The 21,898-nt window shown below is 33.3% G+C and overlaps 1 protein-coding gene across 2 annotated transcripts; it reads left to right on the forward strand.

The window, feature by feature from the left end:
- The first annotated feature begins 3,368 nt into the window (after nucleotides 1-3,368).
- Nucleotides 3,369-15,308, forward strand: LOC113707816 (uncharacterized). Of its 2 annotated transcripts, XM_072064871.1 has the most exons (13): nucleotides 3,369-3,834; nucleotides 3,927-4,069; nucleotides 5,698-5,838; nucleotides 6,435-6,565; nucleotides 7,253-7,468; nucleotides 7,864-8,033; nucleotides 8,800-8,900; nucleotides 10,682-10,807; nucleotides 11,446-11,501; nucleotides 11,586-11,643; nucleotides 14,158-14,278; nucleotides 14,352-14,462; nucleotides 14,803-15,308. In XM_072064871.1, exons 1-13 carry the CDS (start codon nucleotides 3,825-3,827, stop codon nucleotides 14,913-14,915), a joined length of 1,497 nt encoding a protein of 498 aa, XP_071920972.1. In that variant the 5' UTR covers nucleotides 3,369-3,824; the 3' UTR covers nucleotides 14,916-15,308. The 2 variants fall into 2 exon arrangements, 1 of the variants encoding a protein (XP_071920972.1); XR_011821022.1 differs by lacking the exon at nucleotides 14,803-15,308 and having other exon boundaries at nucleotides 11,586-11,647.
- Nucleotides 15,309-21,898: the final 6,590 nt, after the last annotated feature.

Consider the following 21,898-nt stretch of genomic DNA (forward strand, 5'->3'; position numbering starts at 1 on the left):
GTCACTTCTGCTTATGTGTAATCCAACCTACAAAAGAGAGAATAGAGGGCCGATCCAATTTGGATTTCAGTACATAACAGTCACTCTAAAGTTGGTAGGGCGGAATATTATGGTACGTACGTGAGCATGGCTAAAGTTGAGTTGATGGGCATCTCCATGTTGAGTTGCTAAAACATTGCAATATTTGCCTAAATGTAGGAGATAAAACGTATTCAAACGTAAAGTAAACTTGGCTGTATAAGGAATATCGGCATTCATTCAGTGGGAGATATTGAAATATACTACGGTGGGTTGGATAGTAGAGCGAGAGACATTATAAATAAAAAATCGAATTCAAAACTTTTCACTTTCACTCAGAAAAAAAAAATATATGAATTGTGCAAGATCGTAAAACAAAATTATAAAATAAAATAACTATATAGGTGTTTCCATTAATTTTGGGGTGTAAACCATCATAAACTACAAGTTTCTTTGTTTTTTTTTTTTTTTTTATAATTGTCAATTGTCACTTCCTGCATTAACCTATTCAAAATCGTCACAAACTACAAGCTGTTTGCCTAGCCAAAGTTTCATTTGGTGAGTCCAATTAGTTGTCGACATAAGGCATGGATTTTGGATCCCTTGTTCAAAAATTTCTTTGTTGAGGTACCGACAGGCCTGCCCCAAAAAATCCAGTCGTAACTTTGGACCTAAACTATGATGCATCCTTTAAAAGCAAACTCGCCACTTCAACGAGTTTTGGCCAAACTAATCTACTTAGAAAGTAATTTCCTCCTTCAGATTTTGTTCCCTTGTCAATCGGAAAGATTTTATTCCCTTGTCAATCGATCTCCATCAAAAGAAAAGAATAAATTGTAAGTAGTTTCTTTCTTATGTTGTATAATTCTTTTTCTATATATTTGGTGCTCTACAGGCACACTATAGGCAGCAAACTAAGAAAGGAAAATAAATCCATATTAATTAATGCTTTAAAATTATCAATTATCCCTTTAATGGCAATAGTTTTGCAAAGAAAATTTACCCCTTTTATGAGAACAATAACAACATATCTGCTCTTGTCTACTCTTATGGCAACAAACAGCAAATCCATGTATGTCACATATAATTATATCCTATCTTCTGACAATGTCGCTTTTATTTTTCCTCCTTAGCATTGTTCTTTGATTGTTATATCACAAATTTCTTTCTTTATAAGTTGTTATATGCAATAACATAAATGATGATGAACTGCTGACTTTATACATTTCAAGAAGTTTGGGAAAACTCAGATAGTATAACACACTAGTGAGTAGTTCAAGATAATGATCATCATTTAATGAGTACTATAAAAGTTCCATTTTAAAGGAAAAAGGAAATGACAAAAAAAAAAATCTTGTATTGATTTTTTGTCTCGCTGTAGAGAATTGAAGCATGTCATAATAAGCACAAAAATTAACACCAAGGTTAGTTGATAGTCGACATTTGGAAGAGTTATCATTGTGCATTCTAAGAGTGAAAAATCATGAATTAATAGAATAGATCTCCAAAGATTTTTAGTTTATCTATATGGCGTTTCATCATACACATGGCAAGAAATTTTTTATGACTATTTAAGAAATTTTCAAATATATTAAGAAATTCCTCAATGTAGACAATCAATAATAAATAGAGAAGAACTTTTATTCACTTTAGAGTGTGTATACAAGTGGTAAATTTTGAACTATTAAAAATAATTGTGGGTTCATCTAATGTGAATTAGCAATTAAGCTCCTAAGAGTAGTTATTAACATTTTAATGGGGATTGTACCTCTCAAAAAAAAAAAAACAAAAGATAACAGGAAAAGCTTAAGCGTGATTAGATTTTCTTATTTGAAGTCCACATCATGGCATCAAGTAGATTAACAGGGGAATAAATTTTGAAACTGCATTAGTTTGAAAATATTTTTTTAAGGAGAGGATTATCGTGGCTAGACCTATCAATCGGGGCTAATGAATTAGGTTTTCATAAGCTCAATTTCAACTCATTTAATTTGTAACATCTTCAGGGTTCGGGCTATGAGTTTCGAATTAATAAATGTGAAATTCATACTCAACTCACATAATATTCGGGTTGTGAGTCTTATTCGAGTTTAGCCCAAACTCACTTATTACTCCTTAATTTTCTTAATATAATTACTATAACTATTAAGTTCTAAAACCAATTTAACATTTACAAGATTGCAATACTAAAACTAAATATGAACAAGTAATAGTTTTTAAAAAGTATATAGACCAACAAATTTTGAACAATATTTTTATCTAATTCATTCAAAATACATGAAAAATAGTAATAAAACATGTGGTCATAAGCTAATAAATTTTCAAAGGTTGAAACTTCTTTATAACCTTGTGATTTGAATCCAAACATGGTTGATGATTTGTGTTTCTAGACAAAATAAATAAATAAAAATCAACCAATATTATGCCAACACAAAAATTTACTCAACCAATAAGAAAAGTTAGATATTCAGTTATGCATTACTAATATTGACTCTCAAGAAAACTGGTACAAGAGTCTTCAGATATATTTTTGTGTTTTGTAATTTATCTATATTTAATATTTAGTAATAATATATTTGGATATATAATTATACACAATATTAAAATATAAATATCATACATATATATAGATAATTAAAGGGTCGGGCCTATGACGGATTTGAGTCTAATGAGATCCAAACTCGACTCATATTTAATTCAGACTTATTTTTAGGCTCAATCTCAAATCGACTCACTAAAAAGTTGGGTTAATGGGACTTTTTTTAGGGTCAAACGAGCTGAACTCGGACTAGTCCGGCCCCATTGACAGTCCTAATCAGGGCAATAAACTCTTACTTCAACGATCCTCCAAAATAATTCTCTTACTTCAACCTTTATCACCTTATTTGGGCTCATACTCAAGGTAGTCCCAGATATCCCAAAGATCTAGCCCAACACAATTAATAGGGATTAGATTGCCACGACACTTCTTATTTGTAATTAGGTTACTATAAGGTCATGACTCGTCTCATGATTTCCTTTTTTTTTTTGCAAGGGTTTTCCTAACAGGTGCCTTGTGGGTATCGTTAACATACTTACAAATTAGCTAACCTAGCCCATATATATAAATAATAACAATTACTATTTTCTCTTACATTTATACACTTTTCCAAATTAATTTCCATACATTTATACATTTTCTCTAATTAGTCTTCTATTTCTAAAATTCTAACAACTGAAATATATGTTAACAGGTGCCCGTAGATTGACCTTTTTTTTTAATATATCTTAAATTATATATCATACATCCGACCGTGACAATATAAGGTTAACTTTTAACTAATACGAATTATGTTAATGTGTGGGTACATCTTATTTGAGATCAAGGGAGATAGTTTTAAAAGGATGGAAGAAGGCGTGGCCTTTGAAGGGTATTCATAATTCATAATCCTAAGCATATAATCAACCCATTGTCTTGTACACGCCTTTATGCCTTTTTAAGTTGCTTACCCTGAGAAGGCGTGAAAAGAAAATGCTCTAAATATGCCTGTTTATGAAATCGTGAGTCATCTTTCCACTTTCAAATTTCGGTAGACCGGAAAAGACACAGGATCCATAGGCTTTCCTGGGCGGTGGCCACCTGGCAAAACTTCACCGTTCTCCTTCCCATTAGATAGTAACGTTGGTGGTGTTGTCTTGTGGCGGAGTTGTCTTGAGTCAGCTGGTCAGACTAAGTACAACGTTGGAAGCGGCAAAAACACACACAAGTTCATATTCACTAGCACACAGAGAAAGACAACCAGGCTTCTTGCTGGGCTTCATCGAGAATGGCCAGAGGTTTTCTCTTCCCTACTGATTAGTAATTCGAATTAAGCTAATGATTCTTGTACATTGAAATGAATTTGATTTGTGTACAATTAATTCTACAGAAATTGCGGGGTATTACTATGATGAGGAGAAGAAAAGGTTCTTCCCTACGCGTGGTCCAATTCCTGGGTCTTCTCGAAAGCGGAAATCAGAGTCTTCTTCTTCTGCTGACAAATCTCAAAAACCAGCCTCAGAATCGGACCAGGTAAATTTTTTTCCTGGTTTATGTGAAGAAGCCTTTTTTTTCGGTTTATCGTTTTAAGGGCTTGCTCATTTTCTGTTAGTGCATTCTAAATTTCTTGATTTTCCTTGTTTGGTTCTGAGAAAAGTTTGGTTGAGAATTTGATTGCTGCTATAACGGAAGTTGGCAGTTGGAGTTGTGTTATTCATTTCCTTTCCCTTTTTTTTTGTAGTCAAATCCGTAAATCAAAAGGGAAAGCTGGAGATTTTACTGTTTAATTGTCAAACGAGACTTGATAAAAAAAAAAGGCAATGATGTTCTTGCAATTTAATTTTTTGTCTCGTTATTGAATCCACGACTTTTTAAGCTTGCTTTGGGAAGAAAGGAAGAGTTTAGCTTTTGAAGGAGGTTTTACAAGCATCGAGCAGTCAAAAACTGCTTTGTCGAACACCTTTTTTTCCTGGTTCAATTACTGTTGTTGATGTGATTGTTAGCATTTCAATTTATGACTAGAATCTCAGAGCTCCAACATGGATTGTACTTTCTTGGTGCTGCTTTTGTTTTGCTATATTGCCTTGTTCAAAATGGTGATTGTGAGGTCTGGTTGAAGTTGAATGTAATGTAGCAAGCTGGTAAGTGTGAGTTTGAAAGAGTTTATCAGATTTAAAGACACCATCTTTTCCAAGACGGAGTATGTCATGTTGAAGACAAATTTAATTGGGACATGTATCTAGTTGATTATCACTTACATATAAAGGCTTCAAAATGGTAGATAGCCTGTTATTATACATAGTACTGAAATGGAAAAGCTAACCTACTATGTGACCATGTACATAAGTTTGTATTTTATAAAATTTAACTTATACAGGAGTATATGAGCATATATGCAATCATGTTACTTCAAAAAAAAAATTAAATGTGCACTTTGAATTACACTTCATTGTGTAGAGAACACAGTTTTTCCATATGTATCCTTTTCTTAAATGAAATTTCACAATGTGTTAAGTTTGCTTATGAAGCGGATTGTTTCTGGATTTTTTATTTCATATTGTACATTATTTTCTTTTAACTTGTGTTCTTAATCACATCTTGAGAATATCACGAGTGACCAATTGCTTCCAAACTTTGAGGATTTGGAAATTTGCTTTTTATCTGTACTTAGTTGTGGAAATGTTCCAAGAAAGTGTAATGTATTGGAATGTCTTAAGAGAAGTGTGACAGTGTTGGTTGGCAGCTAATGGCATATAGCCTGTAGATTGGGGCAACTTATGAATATATTGATCACCTTCCGATTCCGAATAATTTGTAAATAGAAAGGGAGATTCAAGGTTTTTTTTTTTGTCATGAAAGTTGGTGATATCAGCAACATGCAATGATTTTTTTTCTCTCTCTCTTTCCTCTCTAGCTTAGATGTCATTATGCTTTCTCAGTTGTTATTTAGAATATCAGTGATGGGAATCCAACGAACTAGATGCATAGCTATGAGTTAACCTGCAAATCAATAGGTGGACTGATAAGCTTCTTCTTTTGATTTATTTTCTCCTATTATTAGTATATCTGAGTTGCTTAAAATGCTGTTTTTTTTTTCTTACTCTTTTGTTTGTGTTTTCGGATTCTGTTCTGTGATATAAGTTGTTTATTTATCTGTTCAGGCTAGAAGGACACAGAGTTGGATGAAAAGTAGGAGTAAGATACTTCAGTTCAGGGAGCTGTGCGGCAACATAATCCCTTCCAGAAAAGGGAAATTTAATTTTCAAACTACATGCCAAAATAAACAAGCATCACAACCTCTGGTATGCTTCTCCAAGTCAGTTATCAATAGAGATTTTTACATACCATTTCCAATTACCATGAGGTTGGATAAAACTAGACATGAATGGTGAAATGATTTGCACCTTAGATTTAGAGTTATTGTCAGTGTTGCACATTTGTGTATTCGGTTGACTTGATGGAGAATGTTTACCATATGATATCGTAGTGGTGTGCATGTGTATTTGCTTTCTTCATCTCTGCTTGCTCGATTACAATGATTCTTTCCTACTAAAGATAAGTTTTAAGGAATCAATTAATCTCTTATGGTCTTTACTGCTTTCCATTTACAGTGCAGTAACTGAAGTGACACATCAGAAATAATTTTAAACCTCATAAAGAAACTAAGAAGATGTGCTTTCTTGTTGTTTAACTTCTGACTGTTTGAAAAGAGTAGGGAACATATTCTTAATGTGTCAATAACGAAGTTATTCATTAGAGAGAAACTTGTTATGTATTAATTACTTAATAAGTTTTAAAATTCTGTAAACTGCTATACTTTCTTTCTTGTTTTTTTCCCCTGTCAAACAAGAGCTATGAGATTCTTTATCCATATTCTCTTGTTTTCCTATGCATTTAGATATGGAAGTATGGTCAGACCCAAAAGAAGGTTGACAACGTGGTGCAACAGATGAATATTGATATTGACACGCCAGCTGGCACATTGGAAACTGATATATTATTGGCTGGTGGTCTAAACGGTACATTGAGGTATCTTTGACATTGAATGTTGAATTGGATTTGTCTACTTATTTAACAAATTAATGAATAGTCTTTTGGGTTTTGCTTTCCCCTACATTTTTGAGAATTATGTGCCTATTGATGAGACACTGACGACCAGTAGGCATGGAAGGCTCTTTTCAGGAGCACATTGCTTAATGGGAAAATGAACAAAAGGAAGTGAGGTATTTCTGCGTACAAATTGAAATTTAAGATGAATTAGTTGAGAGAAATACTGATAGATGGAGTAAATAAAGAAAAGAGGAAGTGAAAGGGGAGAAAAAATCTTGAGTTCTACAGATAATCAGGTAGTGATTCTAGTTTTGTGTCTGAAATCCCAAAACATAGACTAGTGTGGCTGTATGGGCTTTTCATATATATGACTGAAGAGAACTAGACCATTATAGGCCACAGAAACCTGTAGTCATTGGTCAAAGAAAGCTGATCACCCATCTTGCTTTTTTATATTGCCATGTGTAAGACCTACTCAGGCGACTCTATGCTTGCCAAATATGTTGACAATACTCTGGTATTGAACTTTCACAACGCTTAGTTGTTTGCCATTTACAATGTAAGGATTCCTTTGAAATATTACTGTTCAGGAAACATTCAAGCATTTATTGGGAATTGTTACAAAGTGCTCTTTAATGTGTTGATTTCCGGACCTTTTTTTTCCAGTCTTTTCCTAGTTGGAAATGTTGAACAAGAATTTAATTATGAGATCGAATGTTCTCCGGAGCCAGTATGGCCTGTCAACAAGGTGCAGCAAACCGAATGCATAGCACCGCATAATTTATGCATGCCTGTTCACGCTTCAATCTTTATGGGTTCTGACATAACTTGCATCAAGATGTTGCGGATGCCTGTTGACGGGGCTTTGACAAGGAATGTTTTGTATCCTTTGAAAACTTTTAGATATTCATTGGAGTTTGTGTGAGTATTTCTGGGGTGACAGTTCTGGTCTTTGTCTTACTGGTAACTCTTAGGTACTCCTAAGGTGGTTGATCTCAGCTGTTTTACGATAGGTAATGTGTTTTGCTGCAGGATCTCCATTGTTAACTTCATTTTATATGTTGCTGTTATGTTGAGCAATTCACAAATTTTCTCTGTGGGATGCTCATTTCTTTGGTCTGTTTGTTTCTTTGTAGTTCAGACTAACCACCACTAGTTGATGCATTTTTTAATTTGCAAGTACATCAATCCGGGAGCTTATCTTGTTTAGATGCTTAGAACTTAAACAGCAGTATAATTTTTTGTTGCATGTGTACTCCTTGACAAATAAACCTAAGAATAACTACTATGGGTTCTGGAGCATCTCGTGGAGTGGCATACATTATGGATGTGACTGCACCATTAGGATATTACTCAAGCACTTCAGAATCTCTTCGTCGGCTTGCTTCTTTTGAAAGTACAATTTGGGATGCAGATTGCAGCTATAATGGGGATAAAGTAGCGATTGGTAATTTCTAAGACTTGATCTTTGATTGAGAACTTGTTTACTTTACAACGTTTCTATCTGTTGCAGTGTGAAATGCTTAGTTTACAAAATTAGTTACCTCACATCCATCAAGAATGCATTTAGCAAGATCATCTGTTTTCTTTTCTTTCCACATAATGTGTTATAAAAATTCTCTATTTTCATCCTTTACTTTTATTCTGGTCAAATCTTTGGCTTCAGTATAAGCACAATCTAATTCCGCTTGAACATCAATTTTTATTCCTATCCACAAATGGTTATAATGAGGGAAAGAAAACGAAAAAAAAGAAGCCCATGTAATCTAATTCTTATTTCTGCTTTTGTGGAATGAATTCTTCATAGGTAATATGTAGACATCAAGCACTATAGCATAAACCAGAATGCATTTTATGGAGAAAAACTCCTTTTGACATTGTTTTTGACATTAGTGTGGCCTGAGTTTTCTGTTATTCTTTGATGATCTTTGTCCCTTACTTCTGGAGAGTTCCTCAATATCTTGTTGATTTGCAGCAAAGTATTTTCTTTATTCACCAGTAAAGTTTTTCCCTGTCTGCTTAAACAAATGTCATGTAACTGTCTTTTATATTGTCTTTGCATAAGTGGAGTAACTTGTATCCTTCACCCCATGGGCAATTTCACTTATTATTGGCTTCTTATGCAAGACATATTTCCATAGCAGTATTTATTGATGTATGACATGTAAATACATATGTTTGTTGGAGTAATACTTCTTTCCTTTTTGCTACAGGTGCCAATCGTGGAGCTTTCTTAGTAAACGTAGAATCTCGAGTGGCATCACAGGTTTTGCACTGTAAAAGTGACGTTTTATCGCTACAACTTGATAATCCGGTAATTTGAATTGATTAATGGCTTTTTCTTAGATGCATAATGAAGTAGTTGCTCTCATCGCATGGCCTTTATATCGATTTGATAGTGGAATAGATCATATTTGCCACTTCTTAAAGAATTGTGATGCATGAACTTTATCAAGTTAATGGTGGCATAGATATCATATTAGCCACTTCTCAAAGAATTGTGAAGTAATTACATGGCCTATGAAATTTAAGAAGCTGCCCGTTACATCCTTCCTAAGCATAGTGATCTGCTATGTTCTTCCTTTTTTTTTGGGTAGGAGATTTATTAAACATCAGTGTTGAGGTGCATATTATATCATCAATACAGATAGATCTGCCTGCTTTGCTACTTCAAAATTATGTAGCAATCAGTAACGATACGCCAGTTTTTTAATAAGAGCTCCATTCCATAGCCATATCCTAGTTATATACTTCTAAATGTACCTCTCTGACATGCATTACCGCACTTCCAACAATGGTAAGAGCAAAAACAGTTTTAGTTCTGAACATAATCATGTTTCTGGCCCTCCAACTGTGGTGAACTGGAACAGCTAATGAGAGCTTTTGCATGTTTCTAACATGCAAATATATTTTGATTAAAGTGCTCTCTAAACCAGCAAAGCTCAGTAGGCCAGCTCTGAACAACATTGTCAATCAGACAAAAGACAAAAAAAAATATTTATTACATAGCATACATGTATCATCAGATTGATCTCCTCAGATCCGGAGTCTATCTTGCATAGCGAGCCTTTTTGGAATAAAAGCCTGAAAATGAAAGCAAACTCTGGGATTAAACTCTCTGACCAGACTAGTTTATGCCAAGCTACAGTAGATGCAACCCCTGATATTCCACATGTAGAAGATATCATTTGCCAAATCTTGATTGCTTTCATTTTTGCAATTGCTGGAAAAAATCTAGATGGTTTGCTTTCACTGTGTCAATAACTTCTCCAAGCACTAAGTCTTGTTTTTCCTTCGTCTTGTCTTTAATAATTATGTATTGTCTACTGTTTACAATACTATGGGTAGAAGATTATGAAATCTTTTGGGTAGATTTTTCGGTGAGAAGTAGATTTAACCATTCAGTTATTCTGTTATATGGAATTGTTTGTACACTAGATTTGAGTGTTGCTGGGCTTAGGCAGGAGAACTGACAGGAATGCAATCATGTTGTGGATAATTATGATGGACCTCAACTGGAGAACTTTAAGATGTGAGATTTTACCAGTTAAACTGCTTTAGTACATCATTTTATTATTTTTCTTTTTGTCTTCAGTAGTGGAATAGGGAGTTTCTTTTTTTTTTTTTTTAAGTGGATTAGGGAAGTTATTTTAACCCTATTGTTTATTAGGCGTTAGGAGGATTATATTCTGCATATTCTGCACTATACCCATTTCTTTCTAGTATAATTTTTCTCTTTATTCAAATGACTCTAAATGTAATTATGAAATGGATGGAAGAAGTATTTCACCTATTAGTATAGGTCCACTCACTGTTTCAGCTTGTTACCTTTTGTGGTTTTTGAAATCATTTCACCATATGCCTCCTTGTAAAGATGATCAATGTGGTGCCATTATTTTTTGCATCCTTTGCCTGCAACCTTATTGTAAGATGACCTGGCCTCCAAAACAACTTTATGCATGCATAAGAAAGAATGAAATTGAATATTTTCCTCATTTGCTTCAGAAGTATGGACAATGTGCTTGATTAGTTGTTTCCATGTATTCCAATTGCGGTTCTCTAATACCTTTAGAGACTTTTGTTTTCTCTTTTCAGGGAAACATCATTTTATGTGGCCTCCGCAACGGAGCAATTTTGACAGTTGATGCTCGTCAGAAATGTCAAGATTTTGCTTCTCAACATCGAAATCCCAATGTTCATCGCAATTCTTCAAGACCAAAGGTTGAATGCACTAATGTAGAATGTCTTCCTTCTGTACTCTAGCCTGACAACTGAGAAACACACAAACATAGTTGAGAGATGTTAAGGATAACAGATCACCCAATGAAGCTATAGCCAATTTACAACCTGAGAATTGAGTCAAAACGATTATAGAGATGTTTTATGAGCCACTTGAATATTTTTAGATTTATGTTATTATGTCAGGAAATGTGTCGCTAGACATAATATTGAAAAAAAGTGACAGCAATTTTCTTTCGCATATTTCCTAGACTGGATAACTTTTAAAATAATATGTTAACTTATTGTATCTAATTACAATTCAACTGCAAAATCTAGCATATATACAGGACAATGAGAAATATGTCCTGCATGGAAGTTGATTTGACTACTTTACTATGAGTTAAAGAGACCCCAGAAAGATAATTCTTTCACACTACCTTAAATTTCTTTTTTTAAAAACTTTTGTGCTCCTTAAATCTTGCACGACCCATAGTCCAGTTGCATACTCCTTTTCCCACATGTAACTAATCTTTATGCATTTTGTTTCATACCTTGAAATGTAATTTCCGGGTTTTATAGCTTTCATACGAGTATTAGATTTTGGAGAGTCAGTGAAAGTAAAAAAATTGCCTTTGCAGCTCCAAAGGAATGCGCATTACCCTCCTAAGATATCAATGCCATCATCTATCGCTTGGTTAGTTGCGCTTCTGGAAAATTTTCTGGTATGTTTCTTCTACTCATCATGTTTAACAAACTGCTGTTTTTCCTGTGAATGTAGCTTGAAGTCACTGATGCTCTATGATCAATACTTTCTGGCAAGCTCCATGGATGGATCGGTTGGTATTTGTTCTGAATTGCAGCATTCTATTTTTTTTGCTCATTTTTGGAATCTCTTGAATACCATGCAATACTTAGCCTTATTTGCTTTGATAGTCCGAGAACATCAATTAGTGTCTCATACAATATGCTCATTTTACTGAGGCAAAATGAAAAAAAAAAAAATTTCTGTCATAATTCCATCATGTTGGAATTATAATACAAAATATGTTCTTTGAGAATTATAAGTTTTCAATATCTTAAACTTGATTTTTAAATGTTATATTTGAGTTTTGCATGAAGCCTGAGATTTGATATTTCAGTCCAACTTTCTTCACAAAGATGCATGTAGAATAATGTGTTGCAACATATGACCAGGATACAAAACATCCATGTTTCATTCTCCCTCTATCTAACTTCTTGTTGCCTGGCAATAGGTCAGGGGTATTTTCTGTGAAAACAGTATGAACAGGGCTCAATACTTGTAGCAAATGTGAAACCCTACAATGGCAACAAATATGCTTTTGGTTTTGCCTTCTTAGGTTCTTGCTTGGGCTGCTTTTGGTGAAAGAAAATTTGAAACCCTTGCCCATTTAAGCCTAGTCATGATGATGTATTTAATTATTGATGCATATAGATTGCAGTACCTAATCATAAACTTGATGTGATAACCTTGGACTTACATGGGAAAGACTTCAATGGAGAAGCTATTAAAATATGGTATCTCCAAGTTGTACTCACATTTATAATTCTGGTTTAATCTTCTGCCAACTTCCAGTGGTAAGCTTTTTGGCTTCTGTCCTTTAGATTCACTATGAGTCCTTTACACACAATTAAGAGATTATGCAAGAGTTTTGAATGGATGGATGAGCACAAAACAACTGGTCTCTGTGATGTTATAATCATGTCTGCAGAACCCATTTTTCCCCCCTAACCATTCTTCTTGTTCTCATGTTTGGTCCTTGTAAGGATTAATTTCTTCCACGCCATTCATCCTATCGGTGATTTGACTGGTTAATTCAATATGCCATTGTAGTTGATCTCCTTTCATCCTAAACTACATATCCGGTTTAGCTCCAGTGCTATATTTTTTAAGGAAGGACAATTAAAAACAATTTGTAGAGACCTTATGCATAGTTGCACGTTGCTTCACTATGTCTACAAATTTAAAGAACGCAATAACTGTTCATCACTTTGTCCACCAATTCAGTTAACTAGGCTTTGATTTTGATATGAATGGAAAGCCATTCAGTTTGGAACGCCTGGGACTATTGCCATGTCTATGAGAAGTTTTCTGTTTGTACTGTGGAAGCTGCTCGGTCTATGTTCATCATGATTTTCTTCTGAAATCAATTTGCCTGTTACACAAGGATGGAGTTGTTTCTTGTGAAAATGGGATATGATTGCTTTTGGTCTACATCCTCATTTGTTCGTCAGGTTTTAATTATTAAATTTAGGGTTAATCACATTTAATCCCCTTAATGTATACTCCATTTCTCAGTTTACTCCCTAATCTTTAATTTTGCTCACTTAACCCCCTATAGGACAATATTGCCCTTGCATTATTTTGACTTTTTATTTACCTTGTTTTCCTTTCTTTTATTTCTTTTTCTCTTTCTTCTTTATTTATTTCTTCCTCTTTTCCAGAAAAATCTTCACCTTAATGATTGAAATTAAAAAAGAGTAATTGTAGAGATCTATCTTCTCCTTAAATGATTAAAAAAAATATTCAAATCACTTTCCTAAAATACAATTTTTTTAGTCTTTCAATTCTTTTAATTTTGGATTTTCCTCTTTCTTTTCTAGTTTCTCATTTTATTCTCAAGAAAATATCATAAGATGAAATTGTTTTCCTTTCTTTTATTTCTTTTTCTCTTTCTTCTCTCTTTCATCCTTCCCAATAGAAAATTCCATTTCAACGAAAATTTTTGTTTTGAGTGTGTAATTGCATATTTCTGGGTGAAAGTTTAAAAGGTATCAAAAACTAATTTTGATTTTTTGTATGATGCCATGTGTCACAAATTTCAATTGATGATTATTAATCAGGTCACAATTTCATTTTAAGATATTTTCTTGGGAAAAAAATAAGAAACTAGAAAGGAAAGAGAAAAACCCAAAATTAAAAGAATTGAAAGGCTAAAAAAATTTTATTTTAGGAAAGTGATTTGGATATTTTTTTAATCATTTAAGGAGAAGATAGATCTCTGCAATTCCTCTTTTTTAATTTCAATCATTAAGGTGAAGATTTTTCTGGGAAAACGGAAGAATTAAATAAAGAAGAAAGAGAAAAAGAAAGGAAAACAAGGTAAATGAAAAGTCAAAATAATGCAAGGGTAATTTTGTCCTATAGGGGGTTAAGTGAGCAAAATTAAAGGTTAGAGGGTAAACTGAGAAATGGGGTATACTTTAAGGGGATTAAATGTGATTAACCCTTAAATTTAACCTTATTTTCCTGAATTATTGAAATGTTTTTGTGGTAATTGCTTCTCCAAGGCAAATTAGAATTTATCTTGCACTGTCTTCTTTCTTTTTAGATCAAGCTTTATGATCAACGTCTGATCCAAAAAGGTGCTGTTCAATCTTATGAAGGATATGTTAATTCTCATACTCGCATACAACTTGGAGTAGACCCAACAGAGAGATTTGTTATGTCAGGTGATTGGTTTTAAATGTGTGCATATTTTTTATTATGAATTTGAAATAAAAAATTTTAAGGTCTTCTTGTTAGGTGGTGAGGACTGCAAAATGCGGCTTTGGAGTATCAAATCTGGGGAAATGCTTTTTGAGAATCGATTCATGAGTTCAGTGCCTTCAGTTGTCTGTTGGGCAAAACCTGCAGGTACTGCCAACTTATCCTCAAAATTTTGCTGTTTTTTAAATTTCTAACAATCATTATTTGGTGGCAGTAGAATTTTAAAGTTGACAATCTTAGATTGTAGATTCCAAATAGAGGTACACAACTTTAATAAACTTTAAGCCAAAGAGAGGTATGTACTGACTTCTTGCTTCATCCAAAAGTATAATCTGTGTGTAATCTGTTATTTGAGTAAATACTGGTATAATCTGTGTGTGTGTATGTTATGTGATTTAGATACATATACACTTGTGCCTATCTGTGAATGTACACATACATACATATTGACTGGATTCTGATTAACTCTTTTGGGACTCACTGATAGATCTTGCAAGAACACCTGGTGAATTACTAGATGACCAAGATTACTGGCAGAAACATGAATGGGGGGTGTGGATTGGATCTCGTGAAGGGCTTTTTTACATGGATTGGTGCTGAATGGTACTCGTTCAGTGGTCGTATCTGTGTAGTGTTGTGGCTTAGGTTCCTAGAAAGATAGAACTGCTTCAAGGTTGCAATTGTCAGCAAAGCTTGGGACAAAGCTACAAGGACCTCCTGTGTGCTCAACTGCTCAACCAAGCTGGTTTTTCTATTAGCTTGAAATTCAAATAGATTCAAGCTAATATTGCAGCTTTTTTTTTTTATGTAGAATTCATCATCATCCCTGCATAGAACTGTAAATTGGTATGCATAGTTTTAGCTTTATTTTCTGGAGGAAAGTTGGGCTGTAAAGGAAGAAAAGGAAAGAAATATATTTTTTTGTAGCATAATGAAACTATTTTAAGACATGAAGAGATAGATTATAGAAAGTGACTCCTCTCTTTAGTTGCTTCTGCTGTTGTAACAGATGTCAAATGTAGTAGACTTATAACAATATTTTTTTGTAGCATCATGAAACTATTTAATAAAGACATGAATAGATAGATTATAGAAAGTGACTCTTCTCTTTAGTTTCTTCTGCTATTGCAACACATGTCAAATGTATTAGAATTATAACAGGGGAAGTGTTTGATCAATAGGTTTTTATTCTAAGATGATGGTTAAAGCCAGTACATTTTCTTTTCATGGGAAAAGAGAAAAGGAAGTCTGTTTTGTCTGCCATTTATGTTAATTGGGAGGATGGAAGTAATTGCTGTTCTATTTTTGTAGCTTTAATGTTCCTTTTAGAGTGTTTAAAACTGAATCACTGATGCAGCTCCCAAAGTCAGTGCTGGTGGACTTTCACACAAAGTATTTCTCTAGGGAATCAAACGGTATGAGCTTCTTGTTCATGGAGATTTATCAAAACATTTTTGTTTTCCCCTTAGGAAAATGATTTGGGACATTATTTCTATGGTTATCCCAAAAAGAAAAGCATGAATTGTTAAATTGCTTGATTGGCCTAACCATTGTTTGTGAAAGACGGAATTGATCTCAAGCAATCTACTATCTTAGAAGCGCTTGTTTTTTGGATACTGGGTAAATGAACTTTTCGGTTTTAATTAAAACAGGGCATGTATGTGCAAGTACATAGGGATTTTTCTAAATCAGATTTGCAAAGTAGGACATTTTGGATCTAGAAGTTTTTGCTGAAGCTGAATGGTTAAAAATGCATTTCTTTCCAAAATCTCCATCGAACAAATACTTGATACCCTACAAACACACAAACATCGGTGACCGCAAAAGTAGATGAATAACTAATAACTTAGCTAACAAAAATGATAAATAATTCATAATTTAATATATATATATATATATCAGCTATTAACATATTAAGTTGTAATCAATTAGTGGATTTGTTGTGATATTGTAAAGAGTAAATCTTATATGCACTAACAGTGTATACACTATTACGGTTGGATGTACGACACATGTACAAAAGAGACGTAGAAACTATTATCATTTGACAAATTCAGCAGTTAAGATAGGTTCAGGAGTTAATTTTTTGGTAAGAATAAAACTAATTTAGAAAAACGTCTAAATATAAGGGCTGAAAGGAATGCAAGTGTGTGCTTTCACATAATAAATTAAGTGAAATTTGGGTATCTTAATGTGTACTTCAAAGTTAAAAGGTAAAATAAAAAAAGCTACACCTATGTTTTTATATCATTTTGAGTCATCTATAAGAAAAACCAATTCCAATTCAAGATTTGCATCCTTTTTTTTTTGGTTGCCTACCACGGTATTCAGGGTTTTGCCCTGATTAATCCGTTGGTCGACCCGGGTCACACACCTAGCTGTGATGGATGAGTACTTTTAACGGTCGAGATTGACTCATTAAAAAATCAATAGTCGAAATCTCAAGATTCGATGAATTGGGCATTAAAAGTTCTCGCAATTGCACCTATAACCATAGAGAATTTGCATCCTGTCAATTGTAGAAAAATCACTCCCAATTGAGGATCTGCATCCTTTGCGGTTGTAAGTACAAATGCAAGGATGTTTGGCACTTTTAACCCCTAAGATTGGCCTATTCGAATCAACAACTAATATCAATGCGAAGTTGAATGGGCTAATCTTGGCCATTAAAAAGTTCTCGCAGTTTGCACCTGCAACGGTAGAAAATCCGCATCCCTCAATTCATAATATGTGACAGGATCATGATCAGATGTTTTTAAATAAGGCGAGATCTAGCACTTTTAACACTTGAGATTGGCCCATTCGAATCGATAGTTGAAATCAGTTCGAGGTTGGATAGACTGATCTTAGCCATTAAAAATTCTTGCAATTGCATTGTAACTCTAAATAATCTGCATCCCTCAATTCATATTAAGTGACAACCACCAGCTCTTGGGCTGGTGGCCACCACCAAACCCTTAAGGCTTTGGTGGAGTGGGAGGTAAAGTTTGAAACCTTGCCTCCAACCAAAATGCCATTCTTGTGGCTCTGCTTCAAATCCAGACAGGTGTGTAGTGTACCCGTCTGATCTGGTGATGTAGTGTATCCATCTGATCCGGTGATGGTTCTGTCCCCATCGGTTCCCCGTAGGTTCAGTTGAGCCTCCTCCGTAGTTAGAATAGAAGTAGAAGTAGGAATGACAATTGATAAAAAAAAAAAAAAAAAAAAAAAAATCATATTAAGTGACAGGATCATGACCAGGTGCCTTTAAATGGGGCGTGGTCCAACATGTAAAAACATCCTAACAAGTTTGGGACAGCTTTTTACTGCTATAGTGAATTCTAATTTTACTTTTAAAAAGTAGTGATATTGAATTTTTTGAGTACTCATTTCTTGAATTCCAATACAATTCTCCTTGGGGTGCTAATATGCAATGCCAAAAAATTTCCTTCCAAGATTTAAGAATTTGCCCTAGGTCCAAACCTATAAATTTGCTTAGTGAATTGGTCCTGCCAATGTTCACTCTGCTGAGCACTTGAATCATTTTTTTTTTTTTTAAATGCCCATAGCCTCTATCAAAATAATCAACCTACATGTCAATTTTTTGGGTCTTACACCCGTAACATGTTATGTTTCTCATATAGTACTCTTTTTTCTATTCATAGTGGTTGAATAATATAAAGTAAAAAAAAAAAAAAAAAATTAGCAGGGCATATTGCCTATGCAACTATGCTTCATTATACTCTTTCCTCAAAATTTTCCATCTTATATAAGATTTCAAATTGTTTGCCAGAACACAGATAATATAGAAATTGTCTTGATCTACCAAACTTTACACTATCAGGCTACCAAGGCAGATATATCCATGTTTTTGTTCTTAGCACTGCTCCAAAAGAAAACTATTTTGCTCTGATATTCCAATTAGTAAACGTGTCAAATTTGCTTCCTGGATCAATGAATCCCTTCTTTGTCTTAAATTTTAACAGTTAACCAAACTCATAAAATGTCCATTGGCTAAATACCCCACATTTAACTGGCCTCGTAGTATTGGATGCTGATGGATGATTGGACCATAATATAATCTAATTACATTCACCAAACTCCACACCCTTTTTCTCAATGGAGTATTATTTAATTCTTCAATCCAAACGCAGCCTGACATCAGCTTTTAACTGGTCAAACTTATCATTAATAGTGCCCGCCGGCAAAAGAGTGACAGTAAAATCGCACCACCACCGCCGACGAGAGTATAGAATTCATCTTACTCTCCTTTTCGTGCAATGTTGAGCGTCACATCGTCTTTTATTTATACTAATCATAATTTAAAAAGCTAAAGAAAATCTCATTTCTTCGGCTAAAAAATTTATCGATTTCTCAAGGAGAGCAGTAGCAGACAGTGTATAAATCTCTTTTTTGTATTAAGAAACCTTTAGTAATAAGCAAGTCTTAAATCACTACTGAAAATTTGTTACCTCTACTATCTCATTCTGGAAAAGGGTGACGTCATCTGAAAGCCCATATAAAGCTTATGGCGCGTGAAGGAAGATCTGGAGCTGCGTCTCCTTCGTTTCTCCCTCCTCTAAGCCCCTTCAAAAGTTCCCTCTCAAAATTCCAAGCAAACGGATTTGACTGCGGTTTTAATGTGTGGTGAATGTTAATGTATGCACGTTATCATTACAGCTTGATTGTTGAAGATTTACCATTTCTTGCTGTTTTAGGCCTTAAAAAAAGTTTTAATCTATTTCTATGGCTACTCTTGTTCTTGTTTTCAAGATCTAATAATTAATGTAGCCCCTCAACTCTATTCCTCTTGTGATTATCCAAGGAATTTGAAGTGTAAAATAAAAGAAGCTCTACATTTTATGCCGGCATAATGTGATGAGGATTAGGTTAATGATGCTAGACTTCAATGTGCTCCACAAGTTTGTAGTTTATATTATCATACTAATACATATTGCACTCATTAGTTACATCTATTTCTAGTTTAAATGTACTTTTTACACTATCTTTTATATTTTTTTTTCTTTAGGATTATAGTAGTAGGATTATTACTTTACAAATAATTTTTGACTTTTTAATCCATCATTTATTAATGTTTGGATTGCATTTTCCGTCATTTTTTATGGAAAAATTACTGTAGCGATTTGATATATGTGAGGGAAAAAGGTGATAGGGAAATGTGATCACGAAAAATGACAATATTTTTCGACGGAAACAAGCAATCCAAACAAGGCGTAAAGTACTACAAACACATTCAAGCAAAATTCTTTTCTTTTATCTTTGATAAATGCAAAATTCATTAAGCAATTATTGAAAAATCATCCAACACGATTTCATTTACACTGCTACCCTAATAGTATGTTAAACATGGACTAAAAATAGCAGATCAAATCTGTAATTTAATAGATACAATAGATTTAAATTTTTTTTGAACATATCTAAAATATAATAAATTTTCAAGTTGTCTTCTAACAAGATAAATCACTACAACTCCCTTATGTGCATATTGCAATAATTAGATTTGCTAATCAGTGGATTTAAGTTCAAATAATGATGCTAAAATCTGTCCAGAGAGACCTAAGATCCAAAAAATTTTCAAATCTAACAATCAGGTTTGAAATCAATTCAAATTTAATAATAAATGAAGAAAAAAAAAAGGAAATTTTCACTAGAAACCCCTAGGAGAAATGGAAAATTCTCATTAGTAATCCTTAAGAGAAACTAAGAATTGTCACTAAAAAAATTTAGTAGGATTAAAAAAATAAAATAATCAATCTCCCTCCCAAAGAGGAAGACTTTTCTAAAAGGATGAGAAAAATTAGAAAAAAGTTGGTGAAAAGGAGAGGAGGAGAGCTTAATATTTTTTTTTTTTAAAAAGCTCAACACTCTTAAAAAAATACAATCCAAGTGGAGCCTAGTCTACTGTAGGAGTACTTTATAGTGCAGCAAGATAAGAACACAAAACAGTGAGATGTCTTGATATGTGGTAGGGACAAATGTCAAGTCTTGGGAAAAGTTTTCAGTGGGTTGTGTCCAGTGGCCACCACACACTCATATAATTGAATGAATTAATTTTCTATACACTTTTAATTTATAAAATTTTTCTGACGAGTGCGCTCGATTACTAGACAATATAGGCTCCTAAAAATTTCAGTGCAAATGGTTTTGTACATTAATAATTTATAAAAGATTAATCTACAATTGAGAACAAATCTAAATTGTTAATAGCCGATATTACACGAACAAAGCAAATTTTAACATTTATTTTGATCAAATGTTACTTTTCTCAGTTTTGAGTTTCATTCTTTTGTTTCACCACTGAAATACATAAATTCCATCATAATGATGACCTAATTGTTGATTCTGGTGCAGCATTTAAAAACTTTTGCAAGTAAAGGTACCAAAAGAAAGAAAAGGAAGAACCCAATGCAGGCTAACACCTATTTTTCTGAGTTCCTAATGTGTACATTACACACTGGATGTGCTTATTAAATGATGATAGACCTTATTACGAGTATGCTTACCATCTTTTGCAAATAAAAAAGGTATTATGATGCTCATAATGCCTAAAAAAGCCATTGTTGCCATATTAATAGCATTACAACCACAACAAATAGTCATGTGGTGATGGCCTTTTGACTAGAAGCATGTCATCGATGTTGAACAATTGAGAAAAGACACTAGCTAGGATTTCTTTTTCCCCTTGAGAAGCCTATTTTAAAAACCTTTTTTTTTTTGTATTTGAAAAAAAAAATGATATTGTTTAAGGTGAGTAAAACAAACTGTCAGAGTTGGTCTATCTGACAGTTGGGGATAAAAAAGACGTGAAAAGTGGAGCTGAGAGTGTTTAAAAAAAAAAAAGACAAAACACAAATCCAAGGCAAATATGGTAGTAGAAAAATATAGTGCCAATAATGGACATTGGAACCATGATGTAAAATTTATTGTTCGTGTGACAAATATATTCCACAGCCGTTGTTTAAGGAATCCTTCACCAAAATTATACACGTTGAGTTAATAGTTTCTAAAAATTTGATAAAAGGAACCCTTTTGCACACAGAATCGATCAATGCATTTTAAAGCACTTTTACCATTTAGTAGGGATATTTTATTTTTATTTTTCATATAACTAAAAAAATTGACATACATTTCTCTTGTCTAATATTTAACTATTAAAATTTTAAAATAAATAATAAATTATTAACTCATCGAATATTAATTTAAATCTTCAATGAATAAAAACTTTAGTGACATACAGCTAGCCTCTCATATTGTGACATCACTCCACTATTGAACAGATGAATCCAAACAAAGCCCATGACAAAAGCATGCAATCGGTCAGGCCTTATCATGAATAGTGCCAGCCAGCAAAGAAAGGGGCAGCGCTACTACACACGCTCGGAGTATAGATTTCATCTTACTCGCTTTTGCTTTATGCAATGTTAAGTGTCACAACATATTTATATATTAATTATTTATGTATAATATAAATAATAATTTAAAATATATATATATAAATCTAAAAAATTTTTAATTACTGATGTACCTATTTCTGAGCTCCTAAAGGCATCAAATTGCAACTATCAAGAGTAATATTAACAATA

Source organism: Coffea arabica, chromosome 9c (assembly GCF_036785885.1).
Source record: "Coffea arabica cultivar ET-39 chromosome 9c, Coffea Arabica ET-39 HiFi, whole genome shotgun sequence".
Taxonomy (NCBI): domain Eukaryota; kingdom Viridiplantae; phylum Streptophyta; class Magnoliopsida; order Gentianales; family Rubiaceae; genus Coffea; species Coffea arabica.